This window comes from Thalassophryne amazonica, chromosome 23 (assembly GCF_902500255.1).
Source record: "Thalassophryne amazonica chromosome 23, fThaAma1.1, whole genome shotgun sequence".
In the NCBI taxonomy this organism is placed as follows: domain Eukaryota; kingdom Metazoa; phylum Chordata; class Actinopteri; order Batrachoidiformes; family Batrachoididae; genus Thalassophryne; species Thalassophryne amazonica.
The window spans coordinates 35,531,171-35,549,666 of record NC_047125.1 but is presented as its reverse complement, the minus strand read 5'-3'; the positions used below and the strand labels follow the sequence as shown (position 1 = coordinate 35,549,666).

The 18,496-nt window shown below is 46.3% G+C and overlaps 2 protein-coding genes across 2 annotated transcripts in view; both read right to left on the bottom strand.

Moving 5' to 3' along the window:
- Positions 1 to 3,244: 3,244 nt before the first annotated feature.
- Positions 3,245 to 18,496, bottom strand: part of LOC117504784 (atrial natriuretic peptide receptor 1-like) — a 17,419-nt gene continuing 2,167 nt past the window's right edge. Inside the window, exons 2-23 of the mRNA XM_034164280.1 lie at positions 18,304 to 18,400; positions 15,723 to 15,855; positions 13,749 to 13,875; positions 13,556 to 13,660; positions 13,321 to 13,423; positions 11,328 to 11,473; positions 11,169 to 11,241; positions 10,811 to 10,955; positions 10,636 to 10,722; positions 10,309 to 10,452; positions 10,118 to 10,239; positions 9,717 to 9,855; positions 9,601 to 9,649; positions 9,428 to 9,529; positions 8,660 to 8,779; positions 7,970 to 8,063; positions 4,907 to 4,994; positions 4,694 to 4,833; positions 4,222 to 4,374; positions 3,944 to 4,042; positions 3,774 to 3,865; positions 3,245 to 3,702 (exon numbers count right to left, since the gene is read on the bottom strand). Of these exons, the coding sequence (XP_034020171.1) occupies positions 3,553 to 3,702; positions 3,774 to 3,865; positions 3,944 to 4,042; positions 4,222 to 4,374; positions 4,694 to 4,833; positions 4,907 to 4,994; positions 7,970 to 8,063; positions 8,660 to 8,779; positions 9,428 to 9,529; positions 9,601 to 9,649; positions 9,717 to 9,855; positions 10,118 to 10,239; positions 10,309 to 10,452; positions 10,636 to 10,722; positions 10,811 to 10,955; positions 11,169 to 11,241; positions 11,328 to 11,473; positions 13,321 to 13,423; positions 13,556 to 13,660; positions 13,749 to 13,875; positions 15,723 to 15,855; positions 18,304 to 18,400 (2,508 nt within the window). The 3' untranslated portion in view covers positions 3,245 to 3,552. The remainder of the gene's footprint in view (positions 3,703 to 3,773; positions 3,866 to 3,943; positions 4,043 to 4,221; positions 4,375 to 4,693; positions 4,834 to 4,906; positions 4,995 to 7,969; positions 8,064 to 8,659; positions 8,780 to 9,427; positions 9,530 to 9,600; positions 9,650 to 9,716; positions 9,856 to 10,117; positions 10,240 to 10,308; positions 10,453 to 10,635; positions 10,723 to 10,810; positions 10,956 to 11,168; positions 11,242 to 11,327; positions 11,474 to 13,320; positions 13,424 to 13,555; positions 13,661 to 13,748; positions 13,876 to 15,722; positions 15,856 to 18,303; positions 18,401 to 18,496) is intronic.
- The window catches only part of LOC117505198 (gastrula zinc finger protein XlCGF52.1-like), a 25,090-nt gene continuing 19,623 nt past the window's right edge, over positions 13,030 to 18,496 (bottom strand). The window contains exon 3 of the transcript XR_004559045.1: positions 13,030 to 13,042. The gene's annotated coding sequence lies outside the window, so the exon portion shown is untranslated. The remainder of the gene's footprint in view (positions 13,043 to 18,496) is intronic.

Sequence of the window (18,496 nt, the reverse complement as noted above, 5' to 3'; positions counted from 1 at the left end):
ACAGACACCAGACATTAGAACAGGCAGACAGACATTAGAACAGACAGGCAGACACCAGACATTAGAACAGACACCAGACATTAGAACAGGCAGACAGACATTAGAACAGACACCAGACATTAGAACAGACACCAGACATTAGAACAGACAGGCAGACACCAGACATTAGAACAGACACCAGACATTAGAACAGACACCAGACATTAGAACAGACAGGCAGACACCAGACATTAGAACAGACACCAGACATTAGAACAGACAGGCAGACGGCAGACACCAGACATTAGAACAGACACCAGACATTAGAACAGACACCAGACATTAGAACAGACAGACAGACATTAGAACAGACACCAGACATTAGAACAGACAGGCAGACGGCAGACACCAGACATTAGAACAGACACCAGACATTAGAACAGACACCAGACATTAGAACAGGCAGACAGACATTAGAACAGACACCAGACAGGCAGACGGCAGACACCAGACATTAGAACAGACACCAGACATTAGAACAGGCAGACAGACATTAGAACAGGCAGACAGACATTAGAACAGACACCAGACATTAGAACAGACACCAGACATTAGAACAGACACCAGACATTAGAGCAGACGGCAGACACCAGACATTAGAACAGACACCAGACATTAGAACAGGCAGACAGACATTAGAACAGACACCAGACATTAGAACAGACACCAGACATTAGAACAGACAGGCAGACGGCAGACACCAGACATTAGAACAGACACCAGACATTAGAACAGACACCAGACATTAGAACAGGCAGACAGACATTAGAACAGACACCAGACATTAGAACAGGCAGACAGACATTAGAACAGACAGGCAGACACCAGACATTAGAACAGACACCAGACATTAGAACAGACAGGCAGACACCAGACATTAGAACAGACACCAGACATTAGAACAGACAGGCAGACACCAGACATTAGAACAGACACCAGACATTAGAACAGGCAGACAGACATTAGAACTGACACCAGACATTAGAACAGACACCAGACATTAGAACAGACAGGCAGACGGCAGACACCAGACATTAGAACAGACCCCAGACATTAGAACAGGCAGACAGACATTAGAACTGACACCAGACATTAGAACAGACAGGCAGACGGCAGACACCAGACATTAGAACAGACCCCAGACATTAGAACAGGCAGACAGACATTAGAACAGACACCAGACATTAGAACAGACACCAGACATTAGAACAGACAGGCAGACGGCAGACACCAGACATTAGAACAGACACCAGACATTAGAACAGACACCAGACATTAGAACAGACAGGTAGACGGCAGACACCAGACATTAGAACAGACACCAGACATTAGAACAGGCAGGCAGACACCAGACACCAGACATTAGAACAGACACCAGACATTAGAACAGACACCAGACATTAGAACAGGCAGACAGACATTAGAACAGACACCAGACATTAGAACAGACAGGCAGACGGCAGACACCAGACATTAGAACAGGCAGACAGACATTAGAACAGACACCAGACATTAGAACAGACAGGTAGACGGCAGACACCAGACATTAGAACAGGCAGGCAGACACCAGACACCAGACATTAGAACAGACACCAGACATTAGAACAGACACCAGACATTAGAACAGGCAGACAGACATTAGAACAGGCAGACAGACATTAGAACAGACACCAGACATTAGAACAGACAGGCAGACGGCAGACACCAGACATTAGAACAGGCAGACAGACATTAGAACAGACACCAGACATTAGAACAGACACCAGACATTAGAACAGACAGGCAGACGGCAGACACCAGACATTAGAACAGACACCAGACATTAGAACAGACACCAGACATTAGAACAGGCAGACAGACATTAGAACAGACACCAGACATTAGAACAGGCAGACAGACATTAGAACAGACAGGCAGACACCAGACATTAGAACAGACACCAGACATTAGAACAGGCAGACAGACATTAGAACAGACACCAGACATTAGAACAGACACCAGACATTAGAACAGACAGGCAGACACCAGACATTAGAACAGACACCAGACATTAGAACAGACAGGCAGACACCAGACATTAGAACAGACACCAGACATTAGAACAGACAGGCAGACGGCAGACACCAGACATTAGAACAGACACCAGACATTAGAACAGACACCAGACATTAGAACAGACAGACAGACATTAGAACAGACACCAGACATTAGAACAGACAGGCAGACGGCAGACACCAGACATTAGAACAGACACCAGACATTAGAACAGGCAGACAGACATTAGAACAGACACCAGACATTAGAACAGACACCAGACATTAGAACAGACACCAGACAGGCAGACGGCAGACACCAGACATTAGAACAGACACCAGACATTAGAACAGGCAGACAGACATTAGAACTGACACCAGACATTAGAACAGACACCAGACATTAGAACAGACACCAGACATTAGAACAGACACCAGACATTAGAACAGACACCAGACATTAGAACAGGCAGACAGACATTAGAACAGACACCAGACATTAGAACAGACACCAGACATTAGAACAGACACCAGACATTAGAACAGACACCAGACATTAGAACAGGCAGACATTAGAACAGACACCAGACATTAGAACAGGCAGACAGACATTAGAACAGGCAGACAGACATTAGAACAGACACCAGACATTAGAACAGACACCAGACATTAGAACAGACAGGCAAACGGCAGACACCAGACATTACAACAGACACCAGACATTAGAACAGGCAGACAGACATTACAACAGACACCAGACATTACAACAGACACCAGACATTAGAACAGGCAGACAGACATTAGAACAGACACCAGACATTAGAACAGGCAGACAGACATTAGAACAGGCAGACAGACATTAGAACAGACACCAGACATTAGAACAGACACCAGACATTAGAACAGACAGGTAGACGGCAGACACCAGACATTAGAACAGGCAGACAGACATTAGAACAGGCAGACAGACATTAGAACAGACACCAGACATTAGAACAGACACCAGACATTAGAACAGACAGGCAGACGGCAGACACCAGACATTAGAACAGGCAGACAGACATTAGAACAGACACCAGACATTAGAACAGACAGACAGACATTAGAACAGACAGGCAGACACCAGACATTAGAACAGACAGGCAGACACCAGACATTAGAACAGACAGGCAGACACCAGACATTAGAGCAGACACCAGACATTAGAGCAGACACCAGACATTAGAACAGACACCAGACATTAGAACAGACACCAGACATTAGACTGACAGAAGAGTTCCTGTTCACCGGAGCCACATGACATGAGTGGGAACGTGTCTGGTCCTGGTCTTCTCCTCATTCTCTGCTCTGCCACTGAAGTCCAGTTCCAAGGTTCCAGGTCCACAGCTGGTCTGAAGATGTGATCATCATTGATTATTTTTTAGGAAAGCTACAGATCTACCAAATATCACTGAGACACAGATCCAGGGCACAAATATTGTTATTTGTAGTCTTTGGATGCTTGTGGATCCGGGTCCAGACACCCTGGTATGGACGAGTCCTGCTCTCCCTCCGTCTCTGTGGTTACGGGTTTGGCCATCATGCCCGTCTTTTTGCTATCCAGCCAGTAGGTCACCATGTCTCCTTTCCCCTGTTACACAGTTACACGGTTAGTGTGCGGCTCCCACTTGGGCCCACCTCCTGGAGGCCCCGGTGCCTCACCTTGACCTGCAGCGTTCCTCTGCATGTCAGCACGTAGCCTCCGATCTCCTCCAGCAGGTAGAAGGCACCGGAGCTGCACTGGATCTTCAGCGCTGCGAACACAAGATGTCAGTGTGAAGCAGATTTCATCTTCTTGACCTCAGACGTCCTGCAGGAGGCACCAGCGTTACCCAGACTGGTGGACTCCATCCTGGACGCCGTGTTCACCGTATCGCCAAACAGGCAGTAACGAGGCATCTTCGTCCCCACCACCCCGGCAACCACCGGACCTGAAGGCGGAGTCATGGAGAACACGTCACTAAGCGACAACTTGTAGCCAGATGAGAGGCACTAGCAGTGACTAAAGTTTACGTGGCAGTGAAACAGGTGATGTGTGTATGTCATAAAGCTTCATCATGCAGCCCCGCCCCATCACCACATCAGCCTATCCCAGAGCGTAGGCGTGTACCTGAGTGGATTCCTGCTCGGATCTGCAGCTGCATGTTGGGTTTGTGGGGAATCCTGAAGGTGTGACAGATCCCCACCAGGTCCAGAGCCATGCTGGCAATCTGAGAGGCGTGGAGGATCCCGTTCTCCCGGGGAACGCCAGACACCACCATGTCTGCACACGCCACCGCCGTTCACAGAGCGTCACATGACAAACGGCACATTTTTCACTTTTTCTCCTGAAATGTGTTCATAGATCCTGTAGGGGTGCTAATCTTTCCACTTTAAAACTGACTATGATCATAAAGTGCACATCCTAGTCTAAAAGGTTATAACATCACAGCATGGCCAGTTCTTCATATGATGTCACAAAAGAAACCTGGCAAACTGTCTGACCAAAGACCAAAATCTGTAAAGTGAAATAAATTTAAGGAATTTCCAGTTTTCAGGTTAAATTAATTTAAAAACATAATTATTTTCATTGGTGGACTCACAAGCGTCACCGATTGTTTCCACTTTATAGACGTCGTAGTTGTCGATGATGTCATCGAAGGTGGTGTAGAGCTTGTTGAGGAAGTCCACGACCTGATAGGGCGTGCTGCTGCTGGACAGCTGCGTGAATCCCACGATGTCACTGCGAACACGCCAAAGTGGACGCTGTGAGGAACGCTCCTGTCAGTTATAAGATGTGCAGACAGGAGTCCTACCTGAAGAAGACTGTGGCGCTGACGTAGCTCTGAGCCTGTAGCGGTTTCCCGTGCCGGAGGTCGTCGGCGACCTGCTTCGGGAGCATACCTGGAACACACACCACAGTAAACAGACTGCATGTACAGAGTACTTTCCTATCTGCAGCAGAAGCTCAAAGCGCTTTACAATGACGCCTTACATTCACACAGACACACTCACACACTGATGTCAGGGTGCTGCCATGCAAGGCGTCACTACACAGTGGGAGAAATTCACTAAACCAGAAAAAAAACAAACTCTGCAGTCACACTGATGGCAGTGTTCTAGGAATGCGCAGAATCTGGGTTTTACTTCCATGATGAATGTTTCCAGGTTATTTTTGTTTTCCTGGCCCACATCAGATTCAGTTGGTGGTCTGTCTTCACTCCTCATGATGTTTGTGTTTGTAAAATGGTTCAGAAACATCTCTGATGAAACGTCACAGTGGACGTTAAGTCTCAGGTTTTCATGCCCTGATCCCAGACTGAAGGATGAATGTAACGAGCCGCTGCCGCCCGACCACACAGCTGCCAATCAGAGACGCCGTTACAGATTTTAAAAATGAGCTCTGCGTCATGACAAAACGTTGTTCTGTTGAAGGGAGACGGTTTAAAGTTAATCAGGAATAAATTCAAATAGTCCTGGTTTGACCAAAAGGACCAAAATGCCGGCGGACTTTTATTAATAATCATTTATACAGAAACATTAACACCCCAGTAAGTCTTTGATCTTATTATCTTATGTTTTTGACGGAGTTCTTTGTCAAGTTATTTCACACAAATCAAACTCTGTGTTTGGGATGAATTGACTTCAAACTGTCTCCATGGAAACATGATATGTTGACCTTCTAAATCTGCATTTTATGATTTCTTCTGGTCCATGGATGTGAAATATCAATGTGAATTAAACTATGATCAATATTTAACACGCTTGTGGAAGTCCTATATTGATGTGAAAAACGTTTGTGTGTTGTTTTGCACGACACTGAAGTTGTGAGTTTCCCAGAAACACTGCTGTCAGCACTGGATGGAAAAATCATTTAAAGAAATAAATAAGAATTGAGTTTAAAGCCAAATCAGTGTTCTGAGCACCAAACTTTCTATTGGTGACTTAATGAAGAGGAGGTGCAGCTTTACTTGCATCAGATTTTATTTTAATTTATTTTAAGTTACTATCAGCTGTTCTAAAAGTACAAATGGCTGAAGTCCAATGCTGAGATAAATGTTGAGAGAACAGGAACAGTCCAACAGGAATCTGTGGTTTTTATGGAGCAGTAATCACACCGTGTTCTGATCCATCTGACAGACTGTGGATCACAGTTCAGTCATCGCCAACATGGGAAAATATGCTTTTTCTGACTAAAATAAAATAAACAAGAAAAGGGAACTGAGAAATAGACCTGAAAATACCCCAGAATGCTTCTGAGATTTTACATTTTCCTGGAGGAGAATCCCCAGAACCCCTACCAGAGCCTTCGGACCTTGCCAAAAATCTTCAGGGTTTTTTTTTTTTTTTTTTTTCCCTCCATCGTCCACTTTCACCACTGCAGCCAGCAGTCTGTCCGTCTGTGCTCAGCGTAAGTCCAGTCCTCTTATGCCAGATTCTTCAAATTCACAGGGAAGATTCTTGAGACACAGACCTTGGACAAGTTCAAAGATGGTGAACCTTGACCTATTCTAAGGGGTCAAAAGGTCATATTCTTTCTACACACTCTTTCACTGACTTCTTGGTCATACAGCTGAGGGTATTTTAGCTTTGCGTTCTATTTTTACTTCCACAGACCAGAGAGTGTGCCAACTACAGGGGCATCACACTACTCAGCCTCCCTGGTAAAGTCTACTGGGTGCTGGAAAGGAGGGTTTGGCTGATAGTCAAACCTCTGATTGAAGAGGAACAATGTGGGTTCTGTCCTGGTCGTGGAACAACCGACCAACTCTTCACTCTCATGGATCCTGGAGGGGTCCTGGGAGTTTGCCCATGTGTTTGTGGACTTGAATAAGGGGTATGATCAGGTACCCCTGGAGATACTGTGGGAGTATGGAGTGAGGGGGTCCCTCTCAGGGCCATCCGATCTCTGTACTCACAAAGTGAGAGCTGTGTTCAGGTGCTCGGCAGTAAGTCGGACTCGTTTCTGGTGGGGGTTGGCCTCTGCCAGGGCTGCACCTTGTCATCAATCCTGTTTGTCATATTCATGGACAGGATATTGAAGCATAATCGGGAGGAGGAGGGTTTCTGGTTTGGTGGGCTCAGGGTCTCATCACTGCTTTTTGCAGATGATGTGGTCCTGTGACTCACTGGATCGGTTCACAGCTGAGTGTGAAGTGGCTGGGATGAGGATCAGCACCTCTAAATCTGAGGCCATGGTTCTCAGCAGGAAACCGATGGATTGCCTACTCCAGGTAGGGAATGCAGTCTTGGCCCAAGTGAAGGAGTTCAAGTACCTTGTTCACAAGTGAGGGGACACTGGAGCGTGAGATTGGCCGGAGAATCGGTGCAGCAGGGGCAGTGTTGCATTTGCTCTACTATACTGTTGTGACAAAAAGGGAGCTGAGCCAAAAGGTGAAGCTCTTGATCTATTGGTCAGTCTTTGTTCCTACTCTCACCTATGATCATGAGGGTTGGGTCATGACTGAAAGAACTACATTGCAGGTACAAGCGGCCGAAATGGGCTTCCTCAGGAGGGTGGCTGGTGTCTCCATTAGGGATAGAGTGAGACGTTTGGTCATCCATAGGGAGCTCCGAGTAGAGTCGCTGCTCCTTCACGTTGAAAGGAGCCAGCTGAGGTGGTTCGGGCATCTGTTAAGGATGCCTCCTGGGCACCTCCCTAGGGAGGAGAAACACCTCCCTAGGGAGGTGCCTCGGGATCCCCCATTCAGAGGTGGTCAATGTGGCCTGGGAAAGGGTCCCCTGCTGGAGCTGTTGCCCCCGCGACCCGAACCTGGATAAGCAGTTGAAGATGCATGTATGTATATTTCCACAGTGCTGAGATTAAAGGTGACTTTTTGTTTGTTTGTGCTTTTCTGGGCGTGTCTAGTATCTCGTACTGTAAAGCAGCCGGTCAGTCTTTTGTTTCTCCAGGGTCAGGTCCTGAGTCCGCTCGGCCACCAGCACCTCCAGGTGTTTGCTGTACTTCTCCATCTGCAACACAGATAGCGGTGGCACAATTTCCCCAACAGTTGCAAACAATTCACAAGCCACCGTGATCCTGCTGATTGGACAGATAGCATTTCATCATCATCATGTTAGCTAGCAGTGATTCAGGAAATCCTGTTCCCACTTCTCACGGTTGGCGCTAACAACTGACCAATGACGTTGGTTCGGGGTTGAACCTCTTCAAAAAAAATTACCGCACTTGCTAATCCAATCCAACTAGCCTAGCCTAACTCATGCAGCAGGTTGACAAGACAGCTAGCACGTTTATCTTGTAGCAAGCCTGAAAATAAGACCGTCAAAAAATAATTTGTCAGCTAACACTAATAATGTAAGCTAACAGAATGGCCTTTGACCTGAAAACTTACATCACTAATCTTTAGCTCCGCCCATTTAGCATACAGATTAAAGTCCAGAATCTGATCTTTTTTTTTATTTCACTTTGAAATAGTTTTAAGATTAAGGTGCTAAAAATGAGGAAAAAAAAAAGTAAATTATTTACCCTGACATTTGATTTGAGAGGTTTTTATTTTATTTCTGTCAAAAATCAGACAGTGTGGTAGAAGTGGAGTGTGGGGGTTTACCAGGTTCATCATCATGTCCACAGGGCTGACTTTCACCGGGTTGATGCGATGCACAAATTTCCTAATTTGTTCAAAGGTGGGTCGGTGGGCGGGGTTATGAGAACGACATCGCCGGATCAGCTGCAGAAAAGACAACAGGAAACAGTTCATCCACATTACTAAAAAAAAGAAAAAGAAAAAAGTTACAATATTATTAGAAACAACACAAAACTGCAGCGGCTCACAAACTCATTAAATATTAAAAATAGTGATTTACACACACACACACAATTTCTACAGTTTCTATTCGATGTCTGAGGATCTGTGATGTCATTGAATGCAGATTTTGCAATTTATTAAATCTGTTCATAAAATTTAGACTTATGTGTATTAAAAATATATTAGGTTGTACACTAATGTTTTTAGCTTTTGCAAGTATGGTAGTTTAGCGGACAGATTTCCATTTTTTAATAACTTAACATCTCAAATTTAATCAAAATGTATAAAACCTTGATATAAAATTTATGCTATTAACTGAAGTCAAATTGACTTTATTAAAACTAAAACTTTCTAGTCTCTAAAGACGATCAAAGAGAGGCAAAGTCTCAATTACAGAGTAAAACTTAAGTTTTCAAATTCTGAGATAAAAACAACCAACTTCAAGGTCAAAGTTTGTGGAAAACTTCCAAGTTGATGAGTTTAGGGACATTCAAAGTTTGACATTCGTGGGCGTTGATGTTGAATCTTTGCTGACTCCGTCCCCTGCCCCCTCCCACCGTGCGCGCTCACCTCCACGTAGTCGGCGGGACAGGGACATGTGCTGTCTGCTCTGCTGGAGATCAGTTCTGGCAGAGGAGGACACCAGGAACATTCCAGACTGGACTCTTCCACCTGTGCAGAGGGAAGCCCGTCACAAATACAAAGACAAAGAAACAAAGTGGACCAACCAGGGCTGGGCTTACGGGGGCGGGGTCGCTGCGGGTGGCGATCTCGAGCAGAATGATGGAGTAACTGGAAACACAACAGAACAGTCAGCCGGAGTCTTTCTACAGCCTGGATCTGTGTGCGCACGTTCTACCTGAACACGTCGCCCGCCAGCGTCGGCTCCACGTTACAACTTTGGAACTCGGGTGGGAGGTAGACCGCCATCAGCCGCTGCTGATAGGTGGACAGAGGCTCCATCCCATCATCCGTGCAATAGATCCTCAGGCCGTAGTCTGATTGGACAAAAGCCGACCACAGCGTTACCATCAGGTCACATGAGCAGCGTCCTTATCAATTCAAACATAAGCTTTGCCCAGAGGCATGCTGGGAAAACAATTACTAATATGTCAAAAAGGAATCATCTCTAACAATATTCCAAAGAGATTATCAGACAAAGTAATGTTTACGGCGAAGAAAGTCTTCAGAAATGTCAAGAAGTAAGAAGAACAAGGAAACGAGCTGCTCAGAGACACGCAGCGGCGGCGGCGAGCTTACCGGTGATCTTACACACCCAGCGGTCATCCAGCACGCAGTTGAGTGATGTGAGGCGGCCATGGCAGACCCTGTGCTGGTGGAGGTACGCCATCCCTCTGGCGATGTCCATCGCAAAGGAAAACCTGGAGAGAGTGGCGACGAGACTCGTGTTGGTGAAAAATGACCACAAACAAGTGGTGGCTTGTGTTTACCTGAAACCCCAGTTCAGTGGCACCTCCTCGTTCAGGAGGACATCATTCAGGCTTCCTTTGGGGCAGTACTCCGTCACTATGGCAACGTTTGGCACCTCCACACAGCCGCCAACAAACTTACAGAGATTTGGGTGGTCGAGTTCCCTGAAGACACACAGAAAGGGTTCCAGATCAGGTTCTGGATCCTCAGAGACCCGACACCCACTGATCCACTCAGTGTCACATAGAGCCAAACCAGGTTAAATGGAAGGATAGACCCTGGTTGGGTTTTTAGTCCCACCTCCTGAGGACCCTCTCTGTGGGGGCGGAGCCTGAGCTGTGGGTTACCTGACTTGTTTGACTTCCTGTCTGATGGTTTTGGAGAGGCAGAAGGTCTTTGTTTGGATCCTCTTGATGGCCACCATCTGCCCATCACTACAGAAGGATTTGGACAAACAAACATGAAGCGTTTATGTTAATCAGGCATTTTAAAGACAAACAGGAAGTGGGTGGGTGGATGTACTAGATGCCGGTGCTGGTAAAAGGTGTTTTTCTGCTTCCTGCTTGTCCGGCGTAGGACCCGAGAGCTGTCACACCGCTGGTGTTACCGTCGCTGTGCGCCGCCAGAACACTCACGATGCTGCTGGTGGTCCAACCGGCTTCATGGTCTACAGACAGACAACAGCCTCACTTCCTGTTCCAGCCAATCCAAAACTTACAGATCCAGCCCACTTCAAACGGGTTTCAAACCTTTTTACACACAAGGAGCTTAACCAAGTCTCATTGGAATGTGTCAAAGTGAACCTGCTGGTTTGATCCAGCTCCCAAACTGGGATGAGGATCAGAGCAGCTCCTGGTCTGATCCAGATTGAAGGCAGTACCTTGTTTTAGGAGCGTGAAGTCAATGATCCAGCTCTCGTCCCACAGCAGCTTCTGTTTCTGGTACCGCAGCCACTTCAGACCCACAAAGCAGATTTACTGTCACAGCGTCAGTGTTTCTTTGTAAACAGAAGGAGTCCCAGGTGTTGCGTTTGTCTCACCACAACGGCCAGAATGATGCAGAGACACAGCGAGCTGAGCGGCAGGCCGATGGCCAACTTGTTCCATGAAGTCAGAGGACAGTCTCCACAGTCGGCTGGACAGGTGGAACAAAGCTCCGCCTCCTCACAGTCACCATCACCGCATACTGCAATAAAACATAAACTTAAAAGGTTTTGAATTCCTGAATGAAACCAGAAACACAGTGCTGCCCTCCGGTGGACAAAATCAGCAACAACTAAATCGTTTTTAAAACACAATATTTAATAAAGTTCTTCTGGAATAATATTTTGGGTTTATGAATGTCCAGTCACAATAAGTGACAATCTTAATAACTCAGAGCACACGTGGACGCTAGTGTGATGACTGCAGTCATTCCCTGCATTAGCATCTTTTCCAGCTGGAAGACAAATTTCGATCTGATCGACCAACAGCTTTGCGTTTCTATGGTAAAGTGTATGAACAGGAGGTGCGGCCTTATGACATCAGCGGTGCTTTGCTGCCATTGCGCTGACTTTCTAGCCTCACAGTCTCTGACTTCGACAGCACAGGCTCAGTCTTTAGCTGCTGAGTAGCTGCTCATGATGGGACCTTCTGTTTTGTAATGTTCACAGCTGTTAGGACCCTGTCCCACTGGGGAGAGGATTAATTGCACATGAATTGAGTACACAAATTACGGGCGTTCGTTGTCATCTGCAACAAAAATGGCCAAAAATGACAAATGTCCCAGTATGAATTATGGATATATTAATAATATATAGTGAATATATGATGAACAATCACAGTTATATAACTCATGTAAGTGAGGAAACAGATCCAACGCATTGCAATTATCACGGCAGTATTACGGGTGTATTATGAATGCATCGCGCACGTGTTGTGTGTGCACGGCATCTGTCATAAAAGAAGCGCACTCACTCCTTTCGGCATCACTATTCACACCAACAATACAGGCTCTGGAGCATTTGCTGGACTTGGACAAGTTGACTGGAGTAAAGAAGCAGTGAACAGAGCGAGTGGTGACGTCAGCAGATCACATCAGAGCGCAGCTCGTCTCAACGATTATAACAAGAAGTTAAATCTGTTATAAACACAGGAGTAAATACTGTAACAGCTGCAGACAAGAAGGAAAAAACACGCAACTGTTTTATCAAGCCTTGACAATGTAAACAAGTCAAATAATTACCTTTTTAGACGGCTCAAAATGCTTTCTGCAGCTTGTTAGCCGTTCATGCACATGGGTGATTAGAGCCGTTTTCAACAGGCAATTTGCAGAATAAAATGATTAATCTGCCACGAAATAATTATTTTATATAGGCAGCATCCAGCGCAGAGCGCGTGGCAGCTGGTAGAACAAAGAACGGTGTCCAGCTGTGAACACAGCGTGTCTGATTTGCATCCGCCGTAAATCAGATGCCAAGCAGACGTAATAAAAACGCTTTATTCGTGGCCAATCTGTATGCAGTCGCTAAAACTTATTTAGGTTTGTGATGTGGACATGATGGGCACGCAAAATATCTGTTTTACACACTGTCCCAGTCCGCTGCCAAGCCGCAAATCCCTGTCAGTTGTGGATATCAGCAGATGACGGTGAATATACAGCGCATAGAGTGAGTATGTTTGTGTATGTATTGAGTATGTGTGGAGTATGTAAGGAGGATGTCATCCACAGCCAAAATTTTGTGCAGCTCAAAAATCTTGGCAACGGAAAACGTGCCTCTGCGGATAATTGCAGACGTGTGCAGGTGTCGGCCGACTCATACAAGCATGTTTCATGCATATTGTGGATGTTAAACGAATATGAGCCAATTCTGTGCGCAATCCATACGCAAATCCTCCTAAACGCCAGTGGGACAGGGCCCTACGAAAGCCTCAGTAGCTCCTGTGTTATCTGTCGGGACTAACAACAGTTCAGGAACTAAAACAGTTCCTGTGTATGAAATGTGGGAACAGAGTCCAGCAGCGCCAAGCTGGCAGGAAGTACTGAGTACGTACCAACAGCGGGCAACACGGTGCTCTTAGCCTCCAGAGCGGCCTGCATAAGACCAACGCGTATGTGAGCGATGAGTGAGGTGAGACCTGGATGGACCAGAACCACCTGCAACACAGCACCACAGTATGAGGAACAAGCCAGTGGACATCAAAGCACAGGACTAGGCCACTGAACAGAGCTGAGTGACATCATAAAGCACAGATCTTTTTATGTGTTCCTGGATGATGGAGATGTTACTTTGGAGGTCCAGTTGGTCTGACTCATCTTGCCGGAAGTGGAGATGGTGTGTGTGAAGATTTTGCCATCATCAGGGATCCATGGACCACAGATGCTTTCTGCAGTCTGACAGAGAGGGAAAACAAGAGGACACATTTAGTCCTGAAGACCAAAACAGGAACTGGCGGTACTTTAGTTAACGTTCTGGAGGTACCATGTATCCCAAAGGACAGGAGTGGATGTTCGCATGATGAATACAGCAGTTTTCAGTGTTAGCATCTTTCCAGTTGGCAGGACATTCCTGAAGTTCGCAGAACTCTTGAGCCTCTTCAGGGTTGGAGCTACACAGATAGAACCCAAGTAAACCAGAAGGACCAGGAGGAACCAGAACCAACCACACGGTGGTCAGGAGTTAGAGGAGAGCGCTGGATTCAGTGCAGTAAATGGGCTAAAACCAGCAAGTAATGCTAACTCAGTTAGCTCGCAGTGTGTTATGGAAGTAGAAGTAGGACTGCAAGATCAAGCCTTTGGTTTATAATGGTCAGGAACAGCAACAGTTACCAGATTTCTCACTTCTGAGCCAACAAATGTAATATTTAAAATATAACCAGGTCTCAAAATTACTCATGAAATTAATCCTTTTTTTTTTTCTTTTACATTTATTAAGTCCCTTCGGCTGTTTCCTTGTTTTTCCACTCGGGTCACCACAGCAGATCCAGAGTAGATCTGCATGTTGATTTGGCAAGTTTTACACAGGATGTCCTTCCTGGCGCAACTCCACATTACATGGAGAAATGTGGCATGGGTGGGTTTTGAACCGGGAACCTTCCCCGCTAATATCCAGTGCAGTAACCACTTGGCTACCACCCGTCTTGTTTTTTTTCCAACAAGAGACAAGTACATCATTTCAAAAAATACATTAAAGGAAAATCAAATATGTGCTACAACCCGAACACCCCATACCAACATACCAACCACAGGCCCTACGAAATAATAACAAAGCCCAGTACAGAAACCAGTACAGAAACCAGCACAAACCCCAGTACAGAAACCAGTACAGAGCCCAGTACAGAAACCAGTACAGAGCCCAGTACAGAAACCAGTACAGAGCCCAGTACAGAAACCAGGACAGAGCCCAGTACAGAAACCAGGACAGAGCCCAGTACAGAAACCAGCACAAACCCCAGTACAGAAACCAGGACAGAGCCCAGTACAGAAACCAGCACAAATCCCTGTACAGAAACCAGGACAGAAACCAGTACAAACCCCAGTACAGAAACCAGCACAAATCCCTGTACAGAAACCAGGACAGAGCCCAGTACAGAAACCAGTACAAACCCCAGTACAGAAACCAGCACAAATCCCTGTACAGAAACCAGGACAGAGCCTAGTCCAGAAACCAGTACAGAGCCTAGTCCAGAAACCAGTACAGAGCCCAGTACAGAAACCAATACAGAGCCCAGTACAGAAACCAGCACAGAGCCCAGTACAGAAACCAGCATAAATACCAGTACAGAGCCCAGTACAGAAACCAGTACAAACCCCAGTACAGAAACCAGCACAAATCCCTGTACAGAAACCAGGACAGAGCCCAGTACAGAAACCAGCACAAATCCCTGTACAGAAACCAGCACAGAGCCTAGTACAGAAACCAGCACAAAGCCTAGTACAGAAACCAGTACAGAGCCCATTACAGAAACCAGCACAAATCCCAGTACAGAAACCAGGACAGAGCCCAGTAAAGAAACCAGCACAGAGCCCTGTACAGAAACCAGCACAAATCCCAGCACAGAAACCAGCACAGAGCCCAGTGCAGAAACCAGCACAGAGCCCAGTGCAGAAACCAGCACAGAGCCCAGTACAGAAACCAGCACAGAGCCCAGTACAGAAACCAGCACAGAGCCCAGTACAGAAACCAGCACAGAGCCCAGTACAGAGCGCAGTACAGAAACCAGTACAAACCCCTGTACAGAAACCAGTACAAACCCCTGTACAGAAACCAGTACAAACCCCTGTACAGAAACCAGTGAAGAGCCCAGTACAGAAACCAATACAGAGCCCAGTACAGAAACCAGCACAGAGCCTAGTACAGAGACCAGCACAGAGCCTAGTACAAACCCTAGTACGGAGCCTAGTACAGACCCCAGAACAGACTCCTGTACAGATCCCAGTACCCAGAGGTGCCAACCTGTGTGTGAAGACGTGGTTGTCAACAGCCCACTGGTAGAAGGAGCCCCGAGCCTTTACAGAGTACGTGACACTGAACATGTGGCCGCTCTTCACAGTCTCTGGTGGTCGGACCAACCAGGCCATCTCCAGACCTGGAGGGGGACAGACAGTCTGACTCACTTTAGAGACTGAAAAACCAGCACCGCGCACAAACACACGTTTTTGGTTAGTGACACGTAAAACGGAAATTTTCTGCATTTGTTTTTTGACTTGTTGTGAATGTCACAGACTGTGATCCTGTGGCTGAATTTCACATTTGGTAAACCTAAAAAGGGCGTCTACAGACAGCGTCAAAAGCATCTACAGACAACACCAAGAGTGTCTACAGACAATGTAAAGGGCATCTACCAGTGGTGGGCACAGTTCCGCTAATCCGCTAACTGCTAATTATCTAAGCTAATTATCGAATTAGCTTTTCAGATAATTTTGAAAACCATCAGCGGACTAATTATCTTCCGATAAATTTTGGTCCGATAATTTTTAGACCACTAACATTTATAAAGCCTGACATCAAAGATTTGAGTATAGTAGATGGGTTCTATCTTCTGCAAACAGAGGAAAGCTAGTTTCAGAAGTAACTGCTCTATCTTCTACAGAGAAATGAGAACTGCTCACAGAGAAAAGAAAAAAAAAAAACCTAATTTCTTTTAACCCCATACTAGTTTGCTGGCAATATCACCCAGGTCAACCAGAGGCATACAGTTTTAACTTATGGTTAATATTTTAACCAAACTAATTTCGGACAAGTTATTTAAATTAACGTCACGTCTGAAGTTTTATAAAGTGAAAATATCAGATATAGGTTTTAGTTTTAAAGTAATGCACTAATTTTGAAGGTTTTAGTGTGGACATGCTGTGTCCAGTGCATTATGGGTAATCTCAGTCCAGTCATGACAGGAGAAATGCGTTTGAGACGCTCTGACCCTTTTTGGTTAGCTGTGCCCACCACTGGCGTCTACACTAAACGTCAAGGGCATCTACAGACAACATACAGGACGTCTACATACAACATCAATGGTGTCTACAGACAACATACAGGACATCTACATACATCAATGGTGTCTACAGACAACATCGAGACCGTCTACAGACAACATCAAGACCGTCTACAGACAACATACAGGACGTCTACAGACAACATCAAGACCGTCTACAGACAACATACAGGACGTCTACAGACAACATCAAGACCGTCTACAGACAACGTCGAGACCGTCTACAGACAACGTACAGGACGTCTACAGACAACGTCGAGACCGTCTACAGACAACGTCGAGACCGTCTACAGACAACGTACAGGACGTCTACAGACAACGTCGAGACCGTCTACAGACAACGTACAGGACGTCTACAGACAACGTACAGGACGTCTACAGACAACGTACAGGACGTCTACAGACAACGTCGAGACCGTCTACAGACAACGTACAGGACGTCTACAGACAACGTCGAGACCGTCTACAGACAACGTACAGGACGTCTACAGACAACGTCGAGACCGTCTACAGACAACGTACAGGACGTCTACAGACAACGTCGAGACCGTCTACAGACAACGTCGAGACCGTCTACAGACAACGTGCAGGACGTCTACAGACAACGTGCAGGACGTCTACAGACAACGTGCAGGACCGTCTACAGACAACATCAAGACCGTCTACAGACAACGTGCAGGACGTCTACAGACAACGTCAAGACCGTCTACAGACAACATCAAGACCGTCTACAGACAACGTGCAGGACGTCTACAGACAACATCAAGACCGTCTACAGACAACATCAAGACCGCCTACAGACGTCAAGACCGTCTACAGACAACATCAAGACCGCCTACAGACAACGTGCAGGACGTCTACAGACAACATCAATGGCGCCTACAGACAACGTGCAGGACGTCTACAGACAACATCAATGGCGCCTACAGACAACGTGCAGGACGTCTACAGACAACATCAATGGCGCCTACAGACAACGTGCAGGGCGTCTACAGACAACGTGCAGGATGTCTACAGACAACGTGCAGGACGTCTACATACAACATCAATGGCGTCTACAGACAACGTGCAGGACGTCTACATACAACATCAATGGCGTCTACAGACAACGTGCAGGACGTCTACATACAACATCAATGGCGTCTACAGACAACGTGCAGGACGTCTACATACAACATCAATGGCGTCTACAGACAACGTGCAGGACGTCTACATACAACATCAATGGCGTCTACAGACAACGTGCAGGACGTCTACATACAACATCAATGGCGTCTACAGACAACGTGCAGGACGTCTACATACAACATCAATGGCGTCTACAGACAACGTGCAGGACGTCTACATACAACATACAGGGCGCCTGCAGACAACGTGCAGGGCGTCTGCAGACAACATACAGGGCGCGTACAGACAACGTCAAGAGTGTCTACAGACAACATAAAGAGTGTCTAGAGACAACATACAGGGCATCTACAGATGACATAAAGGGCATCTACAGACTTCAAGAGCGTCTACACTGTAGGCAGCGGCGAAAACTTTGACCTCCACAGTTGATCATGTTGTACTCGTTGGGGTTGTCCAGTGGCCAACAGTCATACTCGCTGTTGTCCAGGTCGTGCCAGCATCCAACACTGCAAGCCTACAATGATGCCAATTCAATGTTTTAGCTGCAGTTTACAAAACACTCAATGAAAAGAGGTGCTGTGATTTAATTTGTGATTTGAGGAGCCTCTAC